The sequence below is a fragment of the Lampetra fluviatilis genome, chromosome 3, assembly GCF_964198595.1.
Source record: "Lampetra fluviatilis chromosome 3, kcLamFluv1.1, whole genome shotgun sequence".
Lineage (NCBI taxonomy): Eukaryota > Metazoa > Chordata > Hyperoartia > Petromyzontiformes > Petromyzontidae > Lampetra > Lampetra fluviatilis.
Window position 1 is genome coordinate 32527757 of NC_136277.1, and position 23939 is coordinate 32551695.

General features: G+C 47.2%; 3 protein-coding genes across 4 annotated transcripts; 1 reads left to right on the plus strand and 2 right to left on the minus strand.

Moving 5' to 3' along the window:
* Positions 1-137: 137 nt before the first annotated feature.
* On the minus strand, positions 138-4932 carry LOC144931024 (uncharacterized). 2 transcript variants are annotated; one of them, XM_078854896.1, is made up of 4 exons: positions 4704-4932; positions 2541-2612; positions 1003-1490; positions 138-519 (listed from the first exon to the last, which is right to left on the minus strand). In XM_078854896.1, exons 1-4 carry the CDS (start codon positions 4816-4818, stop codon positions 175-177), a joined length of 1020 nt encoding a protein of 339 aa, XP_078711022.1. In that variant the 5' UTR covers positions 4819-4932; the 3' UTR covers positions 138-174. The 2 variants fall into 2 exon arrangements, with proteins under 2 accessions (XP_078711022.1, XP_078711023.1); XM_078854897.1 differs by lacking the exon at positions 2541-2612.
* Positions 4933-6786: 1854 nt separating this feature from the next.
* Positions 6787-18934, plus strand: MAPDA (N6-Methyl-AMP deaminase). The gene is made up of 10 exons (XM_078854899.1): positions 6787-7260; positions 12179-12309; positions 13279-13339; positions 13877-13964; positions 15069-15150; positions 15258-15384; positions 16623-16703; positions 17351-17489; positions 18067-18167; positions 18310-18934. The coding sequence occupies exons 1-10, from the start codon at positions 7210-7212 to the stop codon at positions 18508-18510; spliced, it is 1062 nt and encodes a 353-aa protein (XP_078711025.1). The 5' UTR covers positions 6787-7209; the 3' UTR covers positions 18511-18934.
* Positions 18935-18986: 52 nt separating this feature from the next.
* On the minus strand, positions 18987-23853 carry MRPS30 (mitochondrial ribosomal protein S30). The gene is made up of 5 exons (XM_078854898.1): positions 23188-23853; positions 21389-21534; positions 20473-20584; positions 20151-20327; positions 18987-20034 (listed from the first exon to the last, which is right to left on the minus strand). The coding sequence occupies exons 1-5, from the start codon at positions 23834-23836 to the stop codon at positions 19673-19675; spliced, it is 1446 nt and encodes a 481-aa protein (XP_078711024.1). The 5' UTR covers positions 23837-23853; the 3' UTR covers positions 18987-19672.
* Between the last annotated feature and the right edge of the window lie 86 nt (positions 23854-23939).

A 23939-nucleotide genomic window follows, 5' to 3' on the forward strand; every position in this document is an offset into this window, starting at 1 on the left:
GTTTACGCTTTGTCTGCCGAGCGTCACGTGATCACAACTGATACACGAGTGCTTTGGATTACAAACACGTTTCCAGAACGAATTATGCTCGCAATCCAAGGTTTTAATGTATAGCCGCGCCACATTCACTTCAACGATCTAAACCCGTACAACATTCACCATCAAATACAACGTTCAACGTGAACTAATTTTTCTCACAATGCAACGTTTTAAAGAACATGAAGGAGTATATAAAGCCGTTTGCAACACGGATGAGTGTGGAAGGTGGAGAAAAGTTGGCCTTTCCTTTTTGGCCCAGGCGCCCATCATTACGTCGTAGATCTGCATATTCAACAGCGAGCGCAAGTTGGGATCCTGGTGGTAGTGCCACAAGTATTTCTGCGCACGCTTCAGCTCGCCGGAGAAGAGGCAGGCATCAAGGTAGCACAGAAGGCGGTCACGGAGTTCATCCGGATCATTCTGCTGCCTCTCCTGGACTTGCGTCGCCCCCTCGGTCTTGTCCTTTACTACAACCACCGCCTGTCACACACACGACACAGTGGCTTGACAATTAAAACTGTGGTCATTATCCAAAAATGATGTTATTTGTGCGTCTCACATGACGTAGGGAAGGCCGATTGAAATTAAGAGACAGAGATCTTGCTTGCATGTGTATGTGTTTGTGTCCCACATGACGTCGATTGAATATAAATCAGAACTCCATGAAAACAAATATAGCCACTGTTTTTGTAGATCTTGGTATGCTGTTGCATTTATATGCTATATAAATATAAAGTGGGTTGTATTGTAAAAAATTTACGGGATGAAAATAGTTTAACACATGGGGACGAAGCTGGTGGGTATGAAAATTGTGTGAAGATACTTAAGCATGCCCGCATTCTAAAACAGATTACACAACGGGTAACTAACAACTGGAAACCGTGCATTCCACCAGTGATGTTGTCAGCTCAACCACTCCACACATTGTGCTGGTTCAAGATTCAAAGCACATGCAGGTTTTACCTTTGCGTCCTTGAGCTTCGCGTCCACCTTGGAAGCATTTTGATCGAGAGCAGTCTGCCTACGCGGCCGCTCTAACGTTTCTGCAGACGCTGCAATGGCTGCGTGAGGAAGGGGCGCTTTCCGTGCAGACGCGGCGTCGGACAGCGATTCAGTGACACCATCCCCGCTCGCCTTGGTAGGCTGCTGCCGAGAGTTCACTTTGATGGACTTTATCGTGGACTTTGACTTGACTGTGCCCGTCTTTGGCTGTGCGGGACGACTTTGTTTGCTTGCGCTGGGTTCACCTGCATTGGGTTTCACCTTGGTGGGTTTGGAGGCACTGCCTTCGTCATTACCCTTGACCTTGTCAGCACGCTGCTTGCCCCTGGAGCAACTCTGTTTAGTCACAACGGCTTGTGATTGTGAAGGCAAACTCTGCGCAGGTTCGCGGGTGGATATTTGCTCCACCACATATTTTCCTTGTAGCTGGTGTTGTCGTGCCTTTAAAACTGCAAAATAAAAGTGATTAATAATTTCCATCTTTCCAAAGTGTCCAAACATGTCTTGACCCATTTGAGAGATCATCTTCCACAGCACATTCTGCTCTGAAAAATTTATCGATTCAGTTAAAAATAATCATTTGTTTTTCCCGACGACTGACTCACACGCATGCCTTTCTTTGAGTACAGCATCCTGAGGTTCCATTACATCACAGAGATCATTACAAATGCAAATGCTATTCTAACTGCATCGTATTAACACTGGGGTGGATCTGTGGTACAGTGGCTAGTGACCTGCTCTATGAACGCAGTGACCTAAATACAATTCCTGACCATGGCTCACATCAGTGTCAGGTGAAATCAGAACCGGTCCCTGTCCTCCCCACTTTCCTTCGCCAACCCACACTCATCAGCAAAGTAAAGAATGCTAAAACAAAACATTCCATGAATGGAATGACTTGGCGTGGAGATGGCTTCATTCAACAGTGGGTTGAACGAAGGCCTCTCTCCACCGCGTCATTCATGGATAGGGGAGGCCTTCACCCAGCAGTGGTCTGAGAATAATAAAAACATTTTATTGATTTCATTGTATTTACACCACGTGACAGTTAAGACATGAGTAAAAACAACTGGTTAAATTGTAAGCAATGTACACACACATGGGCATGGAGCCTAATGTAGGGATAATTGTTTTTTTACCCTTTTATCTGGCAACAAAACTGACACCTTTTTTACAAGGAGTCATGTTTGCGGTCGTAATGCAAACAAAAAGAGACGTGCGCCTTTTGGCGTCATCTGGTCCAACACCATGTGAGATGAGGCTCTAAGGAAAGCTGTCTCGGGTGTGGACCAATCAACTTCAAGAACAGTGCACATACATTATCAGAAATATGTTTTTTGTTTGCATTACGACTGCAGGTATTGTGGTCTATGCAAACATGACTGCTTGTAAAAAAGGTGTCAGTTTTGTTGCCAGATAAAAGGGTAAAAAAACAATTATCATGTTTTTCTACTGGCAAATGAGGTTCCAATGGTCTAATGTAGGGAGATCACACTCACCCTGAAGCAGCTCCCGCTGGTACAGATGCTTGAGCGATGGTGTGGAGGAAGCCCTCTTTAGCAATGTCGCCTCTGTCAAAACAACAGCAACGTTCATACCGTGTGGTTGAACTTGAGCAGTTGCAAGTGAATGCCATGCATTTATTAAATGAAATGTACAGTGTCAATCCCGCGCTTATGGCATTCTGACCCCATATCATCATGGGAGTTGCTTGACCATATTTAATCACGCCTGGTCAATGCGAGTTGGTGAATCGGGGAGCATAGATGTTGGAGCACAGTACAGTACAATAATGCTCTTTGCTACAATGGCCTCTACTGTCAACGTCCTGTACGCCTTCACCAACCCGCAATTACCAGCGAGGAGAAGTATGTTCAATGAATCTCCAGGACGCCTCATCCATCAGTGCACTCGGCATGTGTTGGTGAATGGGTGCTATGCCCACTCACGCCCTCTGGCGGCCTATGTAGATCACTCTAATTGTGCATATATTATATTGTCAGAATATGGTTGTTTGCATATTCACTACAAGTGCGGTTAACGCCGACTTAATTCCTTGCAAAAGGTTTCTATTTGGTGTTTGAACATCTTAACACCTGTTTTATTGGCAGAAGGGTAAAACCAATTCTTTTTTTTTCAAACTCTGAACCTGCCGAAAAGGTCCCATTTTGTAGCTGCTCACCCCGAGCTATGAATACCCTGGCAGTGCATTGCCCTTGTCCTGTTCGCCTTTTGGCGTTCTCTGGTCTGACACTGGTGAGACGAGGTCCTAAAGAAGGCTGTCTCTGGTGTAAGCCAATCAGTTTCACATACAATGCATATATTTCATTAGACCTCCTTTGCCAGTACCAAAATATAATAGGATTTTTCCCCTTTTTTTGTCAACAAAACTGAAACTTTTTTTTACAAGGATTCATGTCTGCATTAACCACAATACTTGCAGTCAAAATGCAAACAAAAAACACACTATGATAATATATGCATTGTCCTTGAAACTGATTGGTCCACACCAAGGGACGGCTTTCTTTTGAGCCTCGACCCAATTGGTGCTCGACCAGAGGACGCCAGAGAAAAGGGGAAAACCCCTATTACTATTATTAATGCATATATTATCAGAGCATGTTTGTTTGCATGTTCACAAGTACGTGCGGTTAACGCAGACGTGATTCTTTGCAAAAGGCAGTGGTCTTTGAACATCTTGACACCACCGTTTTATTGACAGAAATCATCAAACCTATTGTTATTTTTTTCACATTGTAATTGTGTTCCATTATCCTCTGGTGACCTCAAACAACTGCGCTGTGGCCTGAACACAAGTGGCCGGTTACCTCGAACACATCGAATGAGATGTTTTCCCTAGATCTGTCATTTGAAACGATACAAGGGAAATAATTATCACCGGGCCACTGACATGTCGGAGCATACTTCACCAGCGTGGTTAAGTTTGTTCAAACCCCTACGACACGGCGTAGACAGACCCTTTATCCAACAGTTTATGATGCTGGACATTACTTAATTCCAATACAGTATTGGACAAAGCCCTACCCACGTCGTGAAGGTCATGGGGGGGGGGGTGGGAGGTCATTTGGCCATAGGGACCGGCCATAAATGACGAACACGCGATATTGGACGATTTCTAACCCCCCCCCCTTTCGTCAGACGGCGTCACAAAGTCAGACCCACCTCAAATATGACGTCACAAAGCTCTGCCCCCCCCCCCCCCCAAAACCATAAAACATGCTTCAAATCGCTTTAAACTAGTCATTGTAGTGCGTATTTAATGTGGCGCTGCACTCTGATGTTGTAGGAGAAAACATTTATTAAAAAGTCTATTTAATTAAGTAGAACGTGTTGTCTATATTACTTTAAAGTTGCGCATTTTGATGTGACGTCACATTTCTCAAACCCCCCCCCCCCTCACACACCGTCACAAATGTCTGAACCCCCCCAGGTGCGTGACGTCATTTATGGACGGCCCCATACTTGTCAATGCGGGCCGATGAAAGCGGGCGGCACAAACGCAAAAGTACAACACAACGTGGTTGTCGCACTGCCCCCCCCCCCAACTCCGCGCTTAAGAGCCACTAACAACAACAAATACACCACCACCATCACCACCACTACCACCCACCGACTGTATAAACTCATCGCTTTGGCCTCACCGGGAGCCACGCGAAGGGCCGCGCAGCCCAGACACACGAACACGCGGCCACCGCCTGGCCCAGCGCCTGCGCCCCACGACCGCATCTGCTGGCCAAGCCGCGTGAGGCAGAGCATGGCCGAGGCCGGCGGCGGCGGGGGGGGGATGCCGGGGCGAGGGGGTTCGTGGGGGTTCAGGAGACGTCGTGACGGGGGGTCAGCCCCTGGCCCCGCAGCGTGGACATGAACAGCACGTGGGGTACAGTCGACGAGGGGGAAGGGGGTGTGGGGTCAACACCCCCCAGCGGGTCACTTTACATTTCGTAGCTCGCACACGCCGTTCGCGGCATCCCATTGGGTGGACGGGCTGAGCGCGTGACGACCGCCGGAGCGCGCCCATTGGCTGAGAGGGCCGTTCGCGCGCCGATCCGCTGTAGGTAATGTAAAGCGGGGGTGGGGGGTATGGGGGGTGAGAAGCCCAAAGTCATCGATGGTGTCGAGCGAGTCGATGTAGGGGGGGAGCACGTGGAGGTTGTCAAGATCACACGGCAACGTGGTGGCGATGTATCGATTATCTTAAGAACGTTCACGTGCCAAATCAGGGGTGGGGTGCGGTGGGGGGTAAGGCAACCAAAACAACAAGAAGGGACATTTTTTTTTTATTCAGTTAAATATTATACAAAAACTTGCTATTATTAAGAATAGCAGCAACGCAATGTGAAGACGAGACGGTCGTCCCTTAATAATAATAAAAACCTCACGAAACAGCCCTTAAAGAGGCTAGCATGCGGCTGGTAAACTGGACTTCCATGGTGATCTGGACTCCAATGGTAAACTGGCCTTTGGGGCCGTCCATAAATGACGTCACGCGATTTTGGCCGATTTTTCACCCCCCCTCTCCCCCACTCGTCACACGACGTCACAAAAGTCAGACCCCCCTCAAATATGACGTCACAAAGCTCTGCCCCCCCCCCCCAAACCATATTACCATTTTGAAAATAAAACATGCTTCAAATCACTTTAAACTATTGTCATTGTAGTGCGTATTTAATGTGGCGCTGCACTCTGATGTTGTAGGAGAAAACACGTATTATAAAGGAGGCGTTGGAAAGCTTAAATTTAGCATAAAATTCACTTGAAAATATTCAACGTCTAACTAAAACTGCAGATGTTCAGAATATGATATTGAAATTCTCTTATAATTATAAAATTAAAAGTAATTATAACTATAAAAAATACTTTAAACGTTGTAGTAGAAAAAATAAAAATGGAGAGTACAATTATAACAATCACATATTCATCTTCTTGGTTCTTTCGGTAAAGTCACGTAGAAGGGAAGTAATAAAGTAACACAAATAAAACATAAAAAATATTATTTTATTATATTATTTTATTATATTATTATATATTATTTTATTATTATATAATTTTAATATTTATATTTTTATTATTTTATTATTTCCCTTCTACGTGACTTTACCGAAAGAACCAAGAAGATGAATCCCTGCAGTCACGAAAGCTTTAAATCGAAATCACATATTCATTCCACAGAATGAAAAGTCCTGGTAGAATAATTAAAATGAAAATGTTTAATAACAATCATTCACGAAATGTATGCTTCTACATTCTCCCATTGAGGAGCAAAATGCTCCTTGTGGGTCACAAGATATCTGAACCACGCTGGGCATAACAAGAACGATTGCGTAACACCACGAAAACAAATTCCCTCCTTCCACAAAACCCCACGCGGTTTGATGTGCCCCGATTTCGCAAGCGTCCGAATCGGTGATAATCGACGAATCGCACAGGCGGCCTCGTGGAAATCGATTGATTGGTGATTGATGAGCGAGTTATTGACGAGTGATTAATTGTAAGGTGACACACGCGCACGGTTGTCGTAGCGGAAACTTTCGCCCTCTGTGCCCCGTTCAGACCGCACGGGGCGCTTCGATGCCCGGCGACTCGCTCGACCCCTTCACGATCCTCCTCCACCCGCCCCTTCACTACGTGCGCACGATTCCATTAGAGCGACGACACTTTGACGCATCTCGCTTCTCACCATCACCCACTTGTACGCGATCCCATCAGTTACCCTGCCAGCCAAACTAATCGCCCAATCAGCGCATTCACATTCACGGAAAACCCAAGACAGCGTTTACATGTAACACGTTTCGGTGTCCGTGGAGGAATCGACGAATCGAGGTGCCGTGCGCGAGCCGGCTCCACGTGGGTGAGAGGAGGCGGTCGGAGGCGGTGACCCATCCCCATCACCACCACCACCACCCCATGCAGAGAGTGAAGCCCGGGACGGAGTACGAACTCTGGAGTTCGGCAGCTGTTCGGCTTCTTGGCTTGCAGCAACAGCAGCTGCTGCTGTTGTTGTTGTTCTTTCCGCTGCTGCTGTTGACTTAAAGCGGCCGCTGCCGTCTGGGGGGAGGGAGGGAGGGAGGAGGAGGGGTCGTGCTTCGTCTCCGCTCTCTCTCTTCTGCCGCCACTGCCTCGCGTCGAAAGCGCCGCGGTTTTGCAACGATGGAGGAGGACAAGCAGATGACGGAGTTTTGTCTCAAGGTCCCCAAAGTGGTGAGTGGCGAGCGCTGTTGTTGCCGTTGTCACGCGTCAGATCGATCGGAACCTTCGTTCTTCGGTCGCGCTCGTTCCACTGCTGGATGAGGTCTAGCCCCCTTCCCAACGTCCACCTCCTTTTCATTACCCCCCCCATCTCCCGTGATCATTTCAGTAATGTAACAGCACCCGCGCGTAGCACGCGATCCGATTTCAACGCTCCATCTCCTTGGTACGCGTATGGCCCCCTGAGCGCTCATGGTGACGGTGTGCCCGCACACGGTTACCGCGACCTAACGCTGTGGTCCACGTGCACAACCCGTGGTGTTGTCAACCCACTGCTGGATGGACGAGGGCCTCCTCCGTTCGGGGTAATTTGACCATATTTCACCACTTTTGCCAGGCGATGATGGGGGGAGTGCACGGCCCTCGACTGCTCTGAACGCCTATAACGCCAATCTTGCGTTTGGTGGTCGCCCATCCAAGCCCTAGGCAGGCTCACCATTTTTCTGAGCTTACCAGATCTGACAATACCCTGTTGTCCTAGACTGGCACCCGCCATAGTAACGTGGAATTTACACCATTGATCTTGTAGCCGCTGTTCGAATGGGAGCACCGCACCATAGCCCGCTTGCAAACTAATTCAAAAATTGACGGGCTGATATGTTATGGCAGCCCTCCTTGACACAGCATCACCATGCGTTCATATAAACTGTGTTTATTTTATATAGCGTTTAAATACAACTGCATCTCAAAGACCCGACGTTTCCAGCCCCATGCCAAAATTGGCTCAACTTTGGTTTGCTTACTGGAAGTGTGTGCCATACGTCTTGCAGACTATAATACGTAAATACACGAGAGTCGGGGCTTAATATCGTCAGCAGGAGCTTAATATGATCAGCAGGAGCTGTCCGGGGCTGAGCTGCAGTAAAAATAAACATGTTTTGATGCCCCCAATGTAGTACAGTATATATATGTTTAATAGATGCATAGGTTTGATGAAACAAACTTGTTCTACTCACGTGCACGTGCTTAACTTGTGTTTGAATAATTTGCCTTCTAAAAAAACAAAATCTGGACATGTCTCACACCCCCCCCCCCCCCCCCCAGAAAGGGCATTTCGCACCCCAGGTTAAGAACCACTGCTCTAGAGGGAGAAAGCAATCGGAATAGGCAGGAGAGAATAATTTGATACTCGACTTGAACAGAGGTAAGGGAATCAACAGCACGTACAGCTGTGGGAGGAGGGAGTCCCATACTGTTTGGGGGGGGGGGGGTAGCACAGATGAAGGTTCTTCGTCACACAAAACGAGTGGTTGTCCTATGAAACACTCAGCCCTGCCATATGAATGTGCCGTTTCCATCACTGGTTGTGTTAATGTACAGTGCTCTTGCCAATAACATCTGGTGATGCAGCAGCATTTTGTTCAACAAGTCTGACTGCTGATGAGACCCAACATTCCGAAACCAGTCCAGTGCTTGCTTTAACAAATGCTGCTGGATAGTATTGCTCTGGGAAGCGGGATAGGCTGTGTGGTGATAATGTTATATTTGTGCATTCGTAAGTGGTGAGACTGAACCGGGGTTCTGCTTGTATTTTGGTTGCATGATGATGATCATTATTACCAATCGCCCATCTTATGTTACGCGAGCTCTTTATTTCCACTGCATGACCCCTGCAATTGGACGTCTCAATTGAAAAACACCCAGGTTTAAATATAGATCGTCCACTTTGTTTGTACCGCGTGTGTGTTGTATGTTTATGCCAGAGTGCACATGTGTACAGTATTATGTATCTGTGAGTGAGTTTTTTTGCGTGTGTCTTGAGCTTGTCTGGGTATGTGTGTGGTAATAATCTAAATTGAGCTGTGTATGAGTCTATATACGTAACTATGTGTGTTTGTATAAACACGTGTGTCTTGAGTGTGTCTTTGTATGTATGACTGCGCTGCGCTACGAACCCGGCGACCCGAGTTTGATTCCCTCTCACGGCCAGCACCAGTGACGATTGTCGGAACTGGTCATGGGCCTTCCCTAGGTCGACTCAGCCTCAAATGAGTGCCTGGTGCGGTGTGTAAACAATCGCCACTGGGGAGACGAAGGCGGCCGGGCGTGGTACTGGCGACCTTTCCCCTCGTGTCCCTTCATAGGTGCTCGCTAACAGCACTTTCTTCTACAATCTGTTAAGGTTGTATGTATGTACTGTGTTTGCCTTTGTGCAAGTGTTCCCGCTATGCAGTTGTATTTAGACGTAATATAATTACGATTTATATTCAAGTATACAGTAATAATCTTCATATATTGCCCCTTTTTGTCGAACCACTCTTGAATAAAGACCTTCCCTACGCAGTGCGTGTCGTAAGGGTTATTTGGCCATACTTTGCCTGTCAGGGGATTCATTGATCATAGATGATGATGATAACAGCACTTTCCTCACAGTCTATAAAGGATTAGTGTTTGAGCCAGTGGTGTGCATCGGGTTGATGCGTGTGATTATCCAGAGCAGCCAGGAATTAAATCGAACAGCGCCTTTAGCTCACAACAATGAGAACATTCAGTCCTGTGCCTAGCCCTTTTTGTACCTCTAACACCAGTGTGGCCTGCCTGGTATAGCCTAAGCACCATGCTACCAGGTGGCAGGGAAATTTGAAAGGCGCTATGAAATTAGGATATTTGCTGCACTGCCCTCTGCTATGAATCGGAATATTTACTTATACTGGAGGAATCCGATGAGCTATTAAGCTCTTTTTCACAGAGGGGCGGGTCAGAATGTACAACAACAAACGATACAAAATATGATAGTACAAAGGATAGGAAAGGTAGACAAATCACTTAAAAAATTTATACAAATTAAACTAAACTACGTTTTGTCTTACCGTGTAAAGCCCACCGAGCTATTAACTTCGTTTTCACAAGCTACCTGGCCACAAATTATAGCTCAACAAAGTGGCTTATGTAGAAATTTATGGCAGGAAAATTCCAGGCCCATTCCTTAATTAACCAGAAAGATTTGCCCTTGGGATGGGAATTGAATGGATGTTTATAAAGTTTATTTTCTGGTTGTGGGTTCCGAAAGCAAATGCGGGTCTGGTGCTGATTACATGTGCAGTGAGTCCAACTGAGTCTCAGACGTTCTTCTTCAGAGGCAACACATTTATTACACAACACATATATACAAAAGGGGTGGCTGCCCCTTTACCAGATATAGCCTCGGGTGGTGACCACCCAGCTAACTACAATACCATACGGGAGTTAGGGCTACGACGGACCAGACCCAGAGTCGGGTCCCGGGCCACGTGTTGGTGCCTCTTCAGATGTAGAATGTGGATCTTCCAGCTTGCAGAACGTAGCAACCCCGGGCCCTCCCAGGGACCCACCTTATATCCTCCCGGGTCGGGGCCAGCCCCGCCCACCTTCGAGAGCATTCCAGCTCTCTCTCGATTCCTCTCGAGAGCTCACCCCGGACACGTGATCACCCCTGAGCCCCCCCCCCACCTGGGAGCCTCCCTCTGGACACTCCGGATCACGTGCCTACGGGGTCAACCAGAGTGCCATGGCCCGGGGCAACCCTGCCCCTAGGCTGACACTCTCCCGCTCCCTCTAGTGGGAGCCCGCACTGCATGCAATGCGTGGTGCCATCACTATCCCAGCGCCAGAGGTCGCAACCGGGTACCCGATACCCGTACCCTACCCGATACCCGGCTACCCGTACCCAGCTGGGTACGGGTACCCGTTTGCGACCCTGGTGCGGCCGGGTACGGGTAGGCCGCGAGTCACTGGTGAGTAACCGTTTGTCACTCATTTCGGGTAGGGTACGGGTAGGGTACGGGTACCCATTTGCGACCCTAGTACGGCCGGGTACGGGTAAGGAATCAAAACTCGTTTGCGACCTCTGCCCAGCGCTCACCAAGCCCCGCTCGGGCTGGTACTACACCCACCTACAGGGTGGACGCGATGACAGTGCATCGCACGCCATGGCCCTCTAGGGCCGGCACCATACAGTGACATCACCAATGTCACTACACATGCAAAAGTGCAAAGACGTGTATTGTGACTTTTTTTTTATAAGCGTCTACGCCCTGGTAATTCGGGAACATTGAGACCTGTTCATGCATTCATGAAATGTATTTTATCAAATTAATTTAAACCTGTGTTGGTAAGTTTACAGTTGGTGACAGAACGCATGGAGGATTTATGCTGTGTCGTAAAAAAGAAGTATTAGGTGATGACGCTGGCCAGCTGTCGTTTCTCCACCATGGTATCAGTGTGGAGTGTTAGTCACCAATGTGAGCATGACGTAAGTAGAATTTCATGTTGAAGGAACCGGTATACTGTATTTGCGTGTAAAATGTAATTAAAATGTACAGGACAAATTAATTAATGACCTCGAGATATTGGCATGAAAATCGTAACAAAATATGCAAAGGACATTGAGTACGTGATATTTATTTTTAGATTGAACATAACTTATACGGTAAAAAACACGTCCTTTAATAGAAAGTATTGTCTATACACTGCTGGATGAAGGACTCCCCATGCCGTTTCGCTCATAGGAATTATTTCACCATACTTCACTGCTCTGGCAGTGTGGGTTGGTGAAGGGGTTACCGGAGTTGTAAAGTTATCACTCGCTATTGATGTTAGCCGTAGCCATCGTGCAGTGTACCAAGAAAGCCCTGCATTAGCACAACTCCAACCCGTTTGAATATATACAGTACAACCTAATCAGTCCATTCATTTGTAATGCATTTAAATCAAGTCAGTATGGGGCCAAGTACATTCACCATGGGAAACGAAGCAACAAACTCGCCTCATGTGAAGGGTGCTACGTGAATTGATACATCGCACGAACCGAGGGGATGGCAATGGATTTGGGGAGGCCTTTATCCATGGATTAACGATTGTCCCACATTTTTGCCATCTTTACTCTCCGCAGGAACTGCACGCCCACATCAATGGCTCCATCAGCGAGGCGACGATGGAGAAGCTCATGCACAAAAAGCCGCATCTGAACGTCCAGCACAGCATGACGATGATCAAAAAGGGGCAGCAGAGGAGCTTGGAGGAGTAAGATGGCTGCATTCTCCTTCCACGTCGGTGCCGTAGATATTGGTATCGTTTGTCGGTAAAGGTGCTGCCACTGTGCAATTGCACACTCGACTTGCACTCCAGAGGTATTCGGTATTCGATTCGATCTCCCAGCGTGGCTGTTCCCGCCCCCCCCCCCGTGACGGTCTGTGTCCACCCAGCAGAATAAATGGGTGCACTACAGTCGACCGGCAGGTCACACGTGTGGTGGTGTAAAGTGAAACCAATAGCTCTCGGCTATACCAGAACATTTTTTTATGGTTTAGTTTTATTTGTATATATTTTGAATTGTTCTTTTTACCTTTCCTATATACTTTGCACTCCTATCGTGTTTTTGGATTGTTTGTTGTAACCTTTTGACCTGCCCCTCTTGGACATCTGTGAAAAAAAAGCTTTATAGCACATCGGATTCCTCCGGCATAAATAAATCTCATTCTCTACTCCCGTATCTTGCAAGACGTCTGGCCAGCGTAGAAGAGTAGGCCAACTACCCTCCAGAGGGGTCTCTCTTAAGCTCCCTCCCAGTAAACATGGAACGTTGGGCCATGTTTACTGGACCCACAACTTGAGGGCCTTCTGCCAGCAGTGGGTGTGAGCGATTCATAGCATGGCTGCACCCTTCCCATCACCCAGCAGTGAGAGTAAACAACGGCTGCACACGCAGCCGTTGGCCACCAGTTGCACAATCACTCACCAGGGCCCTGACCTGCACGAATGAAAGCCAACATGCTTTTGAAGCCATTGCAATATATCACGCGTATTTTGTGGGTTGGAATTTTTTAATGAAATGGTATGGACCTTAAACTTTTGAGGCGGGGGAGGGGGGAACACAAATGTTGATAAACTGTTGGTGGTCGTGTGGTTGATTGACTCGGATGCTATGGATATGATCGCCATACCATTGGTAATCGTGCAAACTGTAACAGATTTGTGCCGTATTTCTTTCAGATGCTTTGAGATGTTCAAGGTGATACATAAGCTGACGGACTGTGAGGAAAGCATTGTCATGGTAACCCACATTTAATTATCCGCGACTCATCAAATTGCTGACCAGGCATGTAACAATTTATCGATTCTCTAAAATCGATTCTTAACCCCGAAGACACATGCATCGAATGAATACAACGTGAATTGTGCTGTATTGCTTGTTTGAATTGAATGGGGGCCCATTCTGTAGATGGAGTGCTCTTGTCAATAACATCTCAGCGTTTGTTCAACTAACGTGTGGGTACTCTTCCAAGACGTCTGGCCAGCAAGGAAGAAGAGTAGGCCAAGTAGAGGGATACTCTTGAGGTGTCTCCAATGGAGGCCTTTCTGCACGCAGTGATGTGAGCAAGAAGTTGCAGGGCTGCACCTTTACCACCTTTATATCCCACTTGTGCTATAAGACAGGACACAGGACAAATGTCCAAAAATCCCTTTTACCTGCTGCGGCTTCCTCTGGTGGCCGGGTGTGTATCCGTAAGTCGTACCCACCGTGGATGTGTAAACCAACACCACACACCGTGCCAGCCTGTGCTCATTAATAATGTCGGGTCCTTTGCAGATCACGAAAGATGTCATCAGGGAATTTCACCAAGACGGCGTGAAATATCTTGAGCTGCGAAGCACTCCCAGGGAAGAGAAAAGCACCGGTAAAGCAAGCGTATCCAATTGTGTGGATTGGAGCCAATACAAAAATATATATTAATAACTTCAGTGCCATTGTTTGACTAAAAGTAAACTTGACCGGTTTCTACATCATTAACAAATTAGGACCAATTCACATTGGAGTAAAGAGAAATGTAAGAATTAATGTAATTTTCGTAGGTCAGCCCTCTGTCCCCGTAAGGAGTTTGTGACTCATTTAAAACCTGCTTCGAAAAACATTGGTTCTCATGGCTCACAGGCTGATGGACTTAAGTGTCCATTACATACCCGGTTAAGCAAAGCCTTGTCATTGCCCAAGGCTCTTATCTGTTTGTTTCAGATGTTGATACGACGAGTTGCACATTGAGCACATTTTAGAAGGGTGTTTGTCAAGGATGTTAGTGCGGCCACATCGGGGAAAAACAAACACATTACCTCCTGTGCAGTCATGCTGTAGCTGTGGCACAGTGGTGGCCGCTGCTCCTTGAACCCACCGACATGGGTTCAATTCCCAGCCTTGGCTAACATGTGGTGGGCGATATCTGAACCTGTCACGGGAACCCTCCCCCACCACCTCCTCACCTTAACCAACGACACAAAGTATGGTCGAGTAACCACAAGACCAACCCGGTGTGGTAAGACCTTCATCCAGCAGCGTTTTGATCTTGAATAACGATGATTTTTTTTAAATACCCCCCCCCCCCAAAAGAAATTGGTCAAATGCTAGGACTGAGAATCTTTCTGAAAAAGGCTCCGAGATGCAGTGGAACTTTTCTGAATACAAATGTTTTTTCTTAATCCGTGGCAATGACTTTCTGCTTGATGGTGGCCAGGATTGACGCGCAGGTCCTACGTCAAATGCTAGGACTAAGAATCTTTCTGAAAAAGGCTCCGAGATGCAGTGGAACTTTTCTGAATACAAATGTTTTTTCTTAATCCGTGGCAATGACTTTCTGCTTGATGGTGGCCAGGATTGACGCGCAGGTCCTACGTCAAATGCTAGGACTAAGAATCTTTCTGAAAAAGGCTCCGAGATGCAGTGGAACTTTTCTGAATACAAATGTTTTTTCTTAATCCGTGGCAATGACTTTCTGCTTGACGGTGGCCAGGATTGACGCGCAGGTCCTACGTTGACGCCGTTCTCTCCGCCATACGGCAATCCAAGGAGGAGCTACCGGGCATCGACGTGAGGTCAGAGTCGCAGCCCCCCTACGCCCACACCAGAGGCATGGGTCAATGCAGACATTTCCGTCAAAACTAAAATACAAACGCATCCCGATTGCCGGCGATGCCGTTAGGTTCTTGCTGGCCATCGATCGGCGGAACGGACCCGCGGTCGCCATGGAGACGGCGAAGCTGGCGGAGGAGCACCTGCTAAGCTCGGGTGCCCTCGTGCTGGGCCTTGACATGAGCGGAGACCCCTCGGTGCGTCCACAAACAACGCCCGCCCGCTTCCTTCGTCGCCTGAACGCGGCACACACACACACACCACTTGCACCTCTGATTCAAGAGCAGAATGGCTCACAGGGCTATACCTAATAAATGAACTTGAACCTCTGATGAGCACGGTTAGCCACGTACGGTGCGAAAGAAGTTCAACATGCATACGTAGCAACAGCAGTGGTAATTCGTCAAGTCACCGGACAAAAATATAACCCTCTTAGAGCAGGATGCTTCAGGAGGCTGTAATGTGTACAGTGCTGGAGGGGGGGCGGGGGTGTGCTTGTTGGAACACGATGATAAGATATTGAGCAATCAAAGCTGATGACACCGTGATATAATTCATAGTATTGCAGGGTAAAAATGTGTAAATTCTAAAATTATCCGCACATTGCTCAATTGATGACATTACACATCGTCCCCGACTTGCCGACATATGCCTGTTTGCGGCTCCAAATGCCGAGTCGCTTTGTGCCCCACGGAGAGCTGCCACTAGGGGGTGCCCTTTCAAATGTGATCAGATGCGATGTACAGGGTTCTGAAATGCCCCAGCAAAAATAGGCCGCTATACAGGGTGTCTCATCAGCCAGGAATCATCGTAAAAAATTGTTTCAAAAAGGCAATAACACTTTTATTCACAGAACGTGCTCAATATGTCCACCATTGTTCCTGATACACCACTCCCGACGAGATACGCAGTCGGCAAGCACACGGTAAATGGTATCAGGGGTAACGGTGTTAAATGCGTCAATAATACGCTGCCGCAAATATTTAACACTGAATTTTCTCTGTGTTGACCAGCGCCTTCAAGTGACCCCAGAGATAAAAATCCAGTGGTGTAAGATTCTCGCTGGCCATTCCACTGGCCCTCTGCATCCTAACAAATGACCAGGGAATTGTCGGTGCAGGAACTCCCTTAAATGGCCTGCATCAACCAAAAATATGAATGGGTTATTTTTCCCTATGATTCCAGACTTATGAGACACCCTGTTAAAAAAATAATAATTATGTATGTTGAACTTCTTTTGCACCGTACGTAGCCAACTGTGCGAATCAGAGGTGCGGGGGAAGGACAAACTAAACACAAAAATCAGTTCTGAGATCGTGGACCTTTGGTTGTTCCGAAACCATTCGTTGATCACTATCTGCCACATTGAGGAGCTGTGCTGCATGGGAGGTGCAGTATAAGTAATGATGATGATGTTGATTTCACATTTGTTTAGGTTGGACATGGAAGAGACTTTCTTCCTGTCCTGGAATATGCGAAGAAAGCCGGGCTTAAACTGGCATTGCATTTATCGGAGGTGAATTTCAAAGTTGTCTACACATAATAATATACGTTAGTAAGAGGTTTTATGGATGATATTGGTTGCGAAAGCCTACGTGTTGAACTGAATATACATTAGCTCCACATGAAACGTACAAAGTCTATACAGGACCAAGATTGCATAACTAAAATAGAAGACAAGCGTATAATGTTAAAGTCTTATTCAAATAAACGGTATAACATGCTGTGAGGAGTTATCAAATTATTAGAATGAGGTGGACGGGAAGAAGAATGTTGATAGATGCCAGCAACAAAACTTATACCGGTTCAACATGCCACTTAAAAACATATTTCGTTTATCAAGCATTACCTTTAGACATGGCAACTGTCACAATATTCTTGGTTCTTTTGGTAATGTCACGTAGGTAGAAAATAAAAATAAATGTAAAAATAAAAGCAAAAAACATACGACGTTTCGATCTCAACACAAGTCTTGCGATCGCTTGCAACCGAAACGTGGCTTTTTTTTGCTTTTATTTTTAATTTAATTTTAAAAATACAAATTTTTATTTGTAATTTTATTAAATTTTACTTTTCTATCTACGTGACCAAGAATATGAATTCCTGCAGTCACAAAAGTTTTAAGTCAAAACTGTCACAATCTTTGTGGGTGGCTGTTGCCAGATCCCAAGCCAGACAGAGGAGACGAGAATTCTCATGGACCTGCCGCCCGATCGGATCGGACACGGCACTTTTCTGCACCCAGACGTCGGCGGATCGCAAGAGATTGTCGATCTCATTATCCAGCATCAAACCCCCATCGGTAAGCTTCAAATCTAGAACCCCATCGGTAAACCTGGGAGGGCAGCGCAGACATGGATTCTTAAAATCTGAGCGCGGCTTTTGAGTGTTACCATCCTGCACGCAAGGCAATTGTTCTCATATTCTCATGGTGGTCCAAGTTTCCTCCAAATTGCAACGGTGTCAATTCATGGAATTGCCCAAACATCCTGAAGCAGCAGCACCTGCCTGGGAGTGTCAGGAGACTCAGTGAGGGTCTCCTACCTTAAGGGAATCATTGATCCTAAACCCCCATACTTGGTGGAAACTGCACTTAAAAGCAATCTGCATTGTCAAATGCGGCATTGCCTTGCATTTTAGACATGGCTGATTTAAATTGTATTGTGCACCATTTTAGTTCACGTGTGATATTAGTAGGCTACCAATTGTATGAAAACCAGCCCAAATTAACCCAAAATGTACTGGGAGCTGTTTACATAAGCCCTCTGGCATGCAAAACAGAAATTGAATCCTCGTACTACTGGAGCGGACTAAGCAGCACAAGATTTAAACGTATTTAATACATTGTGTCATTTTATCCCATTTCTCCATTCCATCAGAATTGTGTCTGACTTCCAACGTGAAGGGCAAGACCGTAGCGACGTACGATCAGCACCATTTCAGATTTTGGTACGGAAGGGGACACCCTTGCATTATTTGCGTAAGTATTTTGCTGTAACGCACTCAACCTGGCGAGTCGAACAGACTTTAAAAAAATGTAATCACGGCCACTTATCAGCGCGTCCCACCTACACAACATTCTTTAAATGCCCTGAACTAAAATCTCAAACTTCTTCCTCCAGACCGATGACAAGGGAGTTTTTGCCACCGACCTCTCCCAGGAGTATCACATTGCAGCAGACACATTCAACCTCTCCAAAGAGGACCTGTGGAATATCTCTTACCGCAGCATCGATTGCATATTTTTGCCAGAAGGCGAGAAACGTCAACTTCGTGGTGAATGGGACAAGCTAAAGGGATCCCTGCTAAACTCCAACAAGTGAGCAAAGTCTGATGAGGAATGGGCGGGTGCAAACTGCACATTGAATCACATCAAAACGTTTATAGTTTAGTATAACTGTGGTGAAATTATTATCAACATTTCAAAAAACAACATCCAATATATATTTACTCATGTTTATCGTTGAATTATGTGAATGACGTGAACTACTCATTGGATGTCGTGTTAAAGAATGTTATATTTATCTTTAAGTATATTTTGGTGGTGTTAACCCCTGCATGGAGGTCTGTTGGACCTGATATATTCAGCGAGAGAAGTCTCACTGTGCTGCCTATTTACAAACCTTAGATGCGAGATTCAATTGCAGTGCAGAGCTACTGTACCACTGTATTTTAATGACATTTCATATCATGTGTGTCTGTTAACGCATTTTAAAATACGAGTAAACATGTCACCTTTACTTTTCACCTTATGAATGTTTACATAAATGTTATCGCATTCATTTCTACATTAAAAAACACACGGGAAAAACTCCACCGTCTTCTCGTCAATTTAATGTGATAGTGCGATAGCAGTCAAACACCGTAATGTTACACGTTTACACTTACAAAATAAACAGGCATGTAACTATTCAGCGTGCTTTACAATTCAATAAATCGTCAATTCAGGGTAAAGATCCAGTTCAAGAATAATTTTATTTACCATCGTTGCGAACGGGGCCACGGGGTTTATACATGAACCAATTCCATACAACGTAAGGGTGTGCAACCTTTTTTGACGCTGGTCCAAACAATGGGAAACATCGAACTCCTCGCAGGCACCCGTGGGCATAAACGTTCACGAAGGTGACATCATGGCAGCCCGTTCGTGTTCAATCTACTACTACTGCTGGCACCACACCACAGGCTGTTTCTGATTCATGGATGGCCCTTCGGTTGCACACCCCGAATGTATCTATGTATGGCTTAATTTCCCGGTCAATATTCGCTAGGTCACTTGTACACCGAAGTAGGTGGCATGTGACGAGTAGCCACGGCCAAAGTGAGAGTTATTCCGGATGTGGCGGCTGTGGAAATATTTTCCAGGGTCACCAACCCAAACAGGCCTGGTGGAAATGAAATCCCAATCAGTTACATGCCTACTAAATAAACGCAGGCAAGAGTGCCCATCTTTTGCCCGCCACACTTGATGTGGCGTTTCCTCCATCAACCGCTCGTCGTTGGGCCTTCCCCAGCACCAGCAGGTGTGGTGGTGGTGGTGGCGGCGCTTGCGGCCACCTCTGCCGCCTCCGCCATGAGCACGGGATTGAGTGGCTGGTTGAGCAGCAGGCGCACGAGCATCGTAACCACCTCATCGTTGAACCCGTGCACCTGGGAGCCCTCGACGGCGTCGTAGAGGCGCATGCTCTGCGTGCCCCAGCACACGTTGCGCCGCGCATTTCCCCCATCAGTGTGAGTGTCCAGCGCCAGCGTGTTGAGCTGGTAGCAGAAGAAGGAGAAGTGGATGCCGTCGGTGATGACGGCTTGTGAGACGAAGGGCCGCGTCAAGTCCTCGTCCGCCCAGAAACCTGCGATTACGAAAACGGCAAAATGAGTTGCCACATTCGAATCGCATCACGGAAAACTGATGGTGGCTGATTTTGATGGAACAGTGTGGGGGGTCACCGCTCGCTCGTTCCGTTACCTTGGTACATCGCCTGAGCTCCTGTCCAGGCAAAGAGGCTGGCGATGGCGTGAGCCCTCAGCCGCACCTCCACCTGGTCAGCGATGCCCTTTTCAGCCAGTTTCTTAGGGTTCAGCTTGTCAGCCGTGACGTGAAACTGAGTGTGGCCGTAACGGTACGGGTCGTTTATTTTTGCTCCTGGTGTGGGAGGGGGGATGTGTAAGGGAGGTAGTGCAAAACAGAGCGATCTGCAGCTGTTAAACGACTATGTGAAGGATAAGCTGTTGAATCCGAAGCAGACGAGACATTTTTAAAATAAATGTGTAGTGCCACCTGTAAATACCTGTGAATATTTTGTTCTCGAACTGCCTCTTGAAAAGAGGAAGGTGGCATGGATCGTTGGTGTAGCTGGGGACTTCACCATCTATTGAGAGGTCTGAATCAATAGGAATGAACTGCAACGACAACAAAAATAATAAAACAATGGTAAATATTTCTCATTAGAAAATCTTAAGATACAAAAAAGGGGGATATTATCTGGGATATGTCATTTGTAAACAGCCTCGTGTGTAAATACTGTACTGGCAGATAATGGTTGTCTTAGTTACCAGAGTATATACATCTACACAACCTTGCAGAATTTAACATGGGAAATCTAATTCCTATTAAAACAGGGCCCCACGTTTGAAGTTCAAACATACCTTTACCTCCATTATGTAATGAACTCGCTATAAAGATGGACATACTGCACAGAAACCTTAAATGTAATGCACGAGGTGACTTCTCAGCGTGAACCATACTGGGGGTGGAAATGGTTTGGACCAGGAGTACAAAAAAAGTTGGAATGTTTAAGAGGTGAGCTAGCACATACCTGTCAACCCCTTATCAATGCCTACCTTATGACAGCCCAATTCAGACCGCATTGGTCACCCTATGCCCTTCTAAATCTCAACGTTCATCCTACAAAGTCCCATCACACTGATCAGCATGGCGAAATAGTCAAATAACCCTCTCTGTATGGCCAGGCAACATCCTGATCTCGCAGTGGATTGACAAAGGGCTGTAAATGTACATACACGTATACAAGAGCATTCATGGTCATGACCCCCAGGACTTTGAGAATATGCTTCTCCCAGAAATAAATCAATGGAGCTGTGATTGAAAGGCGGCAACGAGCCAAACATCAGAGGGCCTATTAAACCAGAGATGCTTCTGGTATCAAGACAATGCAAATTATCATGAAATCAATAACTCCATACCTCGGGCAGCTGCTGCTGCATGCGTATCTGGTTGATGGGCTTGTCTTCAATCTGGAAACGTATGGGTTCAATCTTGCCGCTCCGGTGGCCCCGTGGCACCTTCCTCTCGCCCCGCCACCAGTAAAACCCCACGTCCGGTTTCACGTCTGCAGCAACCAAAGCAAAAGTGCATGCAGAAAATTACATTTCAGTGTATGTGTGTAAAAAAAACAAGGGCATATTTGCAAACCTAAACAATGGTCTTAGAGCTCGTTTGGTTGTGCTGCATTGACTGGTCTCCATAATGGGATTCTGGAATTGCCACAGATGAGAGCCACCCAATGGCTCGTTTGAGCACACTTTGACAACTGTTTGACTGGCGTGGCGGCGCATGCTTCTAACTCAGTGGAGAGAAGGGTCGGTGGAGCAGGAAGATGTGTGGCATTCCCAAACCTGCTGGGTTGACAGGCGACTTGAAATGTGCAGTCACATCAAATTCTGTTACCTGTGTTGCTCTCGCTATGTATGCATCTTGGTGATATCTGTCTGCTAATATGTCTGTCTATAGTTTTCTGGTTAGATATTATGTCGCTATTTCATTATACCTGATGATGATTGCTTGTGTTGCAATCGAAACGTCGTATTCTATTATTTAATTTAATTTATTATTTTATCTTTAGACGTGACTTCACCGAAAAAACCAAATAATAATTCCTGCAGTCACGAAAGTTCTAAAATTAAGATTCACATCAAATTCGTTTTAATCCACGTGTGCGGATCTTTGTATGCGTGCGTTTCCTCCAGACACTTCGTTATCCGTCGGCACGCAAAACACTCAACAACGGAATTGACCAAACAACCCGATTGCAGGATCCTCTTTAAAAAGTCTAAAGATTCATTGAGATTTTCCTGGAAAATGTAATTTACCGTATGGTTAAAATCATCGCGTCTACTGCTGAACAGGCCCCACGATGTCCATGTCGAGATAGCTCTTTGGCTTTATCAAGAATCCCAGCAGCATCTTTTAATGGACTACTCTCGTATTGTTTAGTCAGAAACCCAAAGCAAGTGAGGAGTTTGCCTGCTAAATCAATTACTGGTACCACTGGTACTGAAAAAGATGTAAACATTGGATCCTATCGAAACTTAGGCTGATACATTCGTCCAAAATGATACTTATGCGTTTACATAGTGCACCAAAACATTGCCTGTTTACTTATCTTATAGTATCCCCCACGCGTATGTCAAGCCACATCCGACAGTGAAGTACTGTACTGTACAATTTGAATGGCACGTCTGCGGTGCTTAATTTCATGCCGCATCCATCTCACCTCACGTCGTCCGCGTGATACTGTGGCAGTGTCAGTAAGGTTACTGTGTGGGAAGATTGTATAGGTGACAATTAAAACCGTGTTGTAAACCTGAAACATCTCTACATGAGGCGACAATTCGGGCAAATTACTCTTCTTCGTCGAACATAGTTGACGTTTCGGACAATGCCCCAATTTAGAGCATGCAATGTGCTAGAAAGGGGGCATTGCTCGAACCGTCAGTCCTGCTTTACATGTAACACCCCTCTCCACCCTAAATCAACTCACGACTCTGTGGTCTTCATTGCAAAGCCGCGCGGCCCACTGGCGGCCCTGGGTGGCCTTTAGTGCGGCCCCTGAGGTGCGGCCTCCTCCCGACAATACACAAATGGTGACAACAACCCCCAACCACCACCACCATCATCACCATCGTGCTGCTGTCAACCCCGACAACGGTTGTTGTGGCGTGCCATCACGCCGACGATGCCCTCAACACTGCTGTGAACGCACCGATGCAGGCCTCTCCCAGAGCCGAGTTGCTCCCGGCGAGCAAGGCGGTCAGCCTGGACACCAAGTTCACCACGAACGCCTCCACCACGTGACGCCGCTCGCGGTACAGCGGCCCCCGCTGCCGGCGCACGAAAGCGAACTCCTGGAGAAGGGCATCCCTCACCAGCCCACCGGCCCGGCCCAGCGGCAACGACGACGAGGCAGGAGCCGCGAGTCCCTCTGGAAGACGCTGCACGAAGGCGGTCTTGGTGAAGTGCTGGTAGGGGCGGTCGGCGTTGAGCGAGAAGGTGAGCGGACTCACGACGTACTTGAGGCGCTGCACGCTGCTCAGCATGCGGATCTTCTCGGCGGCGCTCGGAGCGTCCCTCACCCTCGCTCGCGCCTCCTGACGCCTCCGCGCCGCGGCCGCTTTGCTCATGGCCGTGAGCGAGGGGAGCACGGGCGGGTAGCGGGGCCCCATTGCGGCGGTCGTCTCGGACTCCCCCTTCGTTGTCGCTGCTGCTTGCGGCTGCGTTGAGAAGTGGACATGGTGGTGGTGGTGCTGGTGGAGCAGAGGCAGCAGCAGCAGCCGTCGCTGTGTTACGCCACCGACTGCCGCTTGCGCGTTCCTCAACACGTGCGAACAGCGTAGCCCCATGCGCGCCGCCATGCCACTCGCCAAGGGCGGCCGGGCTACGCGGACGCAGCGCCCCCGTTGGGCGGATGCAGATTCGCGTTTGACTGCAACGCCACGGAATCGCCACGCAGACTGA

Coding starts and splice junctions, on each gene's coding strand:
- LOC144931024 (XM_078854896.1), bottom strand. CDS start 4,818: ATGCTCTGCCTCACGCGGCTTGGCCAGCAGATGCGGTCGTGGGGCGCA. Junction 2,613..4,703: donor GGCCCTTCGCGTGGCTCCCG/GTGAGGCCAAAG, acceptor TTGTTTTGACAG/AGGCGACATTGCTAAAGAGG. Junction 1,491..2,540: donor CCAGCGGGAGCTGCTTCAGG/GTGAGTGTGATC, acceptor TTTATTTTGCAG/TTTTAAAGGCACGACAACAC.
- MRPS30 (XM_078854898.1), bottom strand. CDS start 23,836: ATGGCGGCGCGCATGGGGCTACGCTGTTCGCACGTGTTGAGGAACGCG. Junction 21,535..23,187: donor TCTGGGAGAGGCCTGCATCG/GTGCGTTCACAG, acceptor TGGTTGCTGCAG/ACGTGAAACCGGACGTGGGG. Junction 20,035..20,150: donor AGCTCAGGCGATGTACCAAG/GTAACGGAACGA, acceptor TCGTAATCGCAG/GTTTCTGGGCGGACGAGGAC.
- MAPDA (XM_078854899.1), top strand. CDS start 7,210: ATGGAGGAGGACAAGCAGATGACGGAGTTTTGTCTCAAGGTCCCCAAA. Junction 13,965..15,068: donor CAGGGAAGAGAAAAGCACCG/GTAAAGCAAGCG, acceptor GACGGTGGCCAG/GATTGACGCGCAGGTCCTAC. Junction 15,385..16,622: donor ACATGAGCGGAGACCCCTCG/GTGCGTCCACAA, acceptor ACATTTGTTTAG/GTTGGACATGGAAGAGACTT.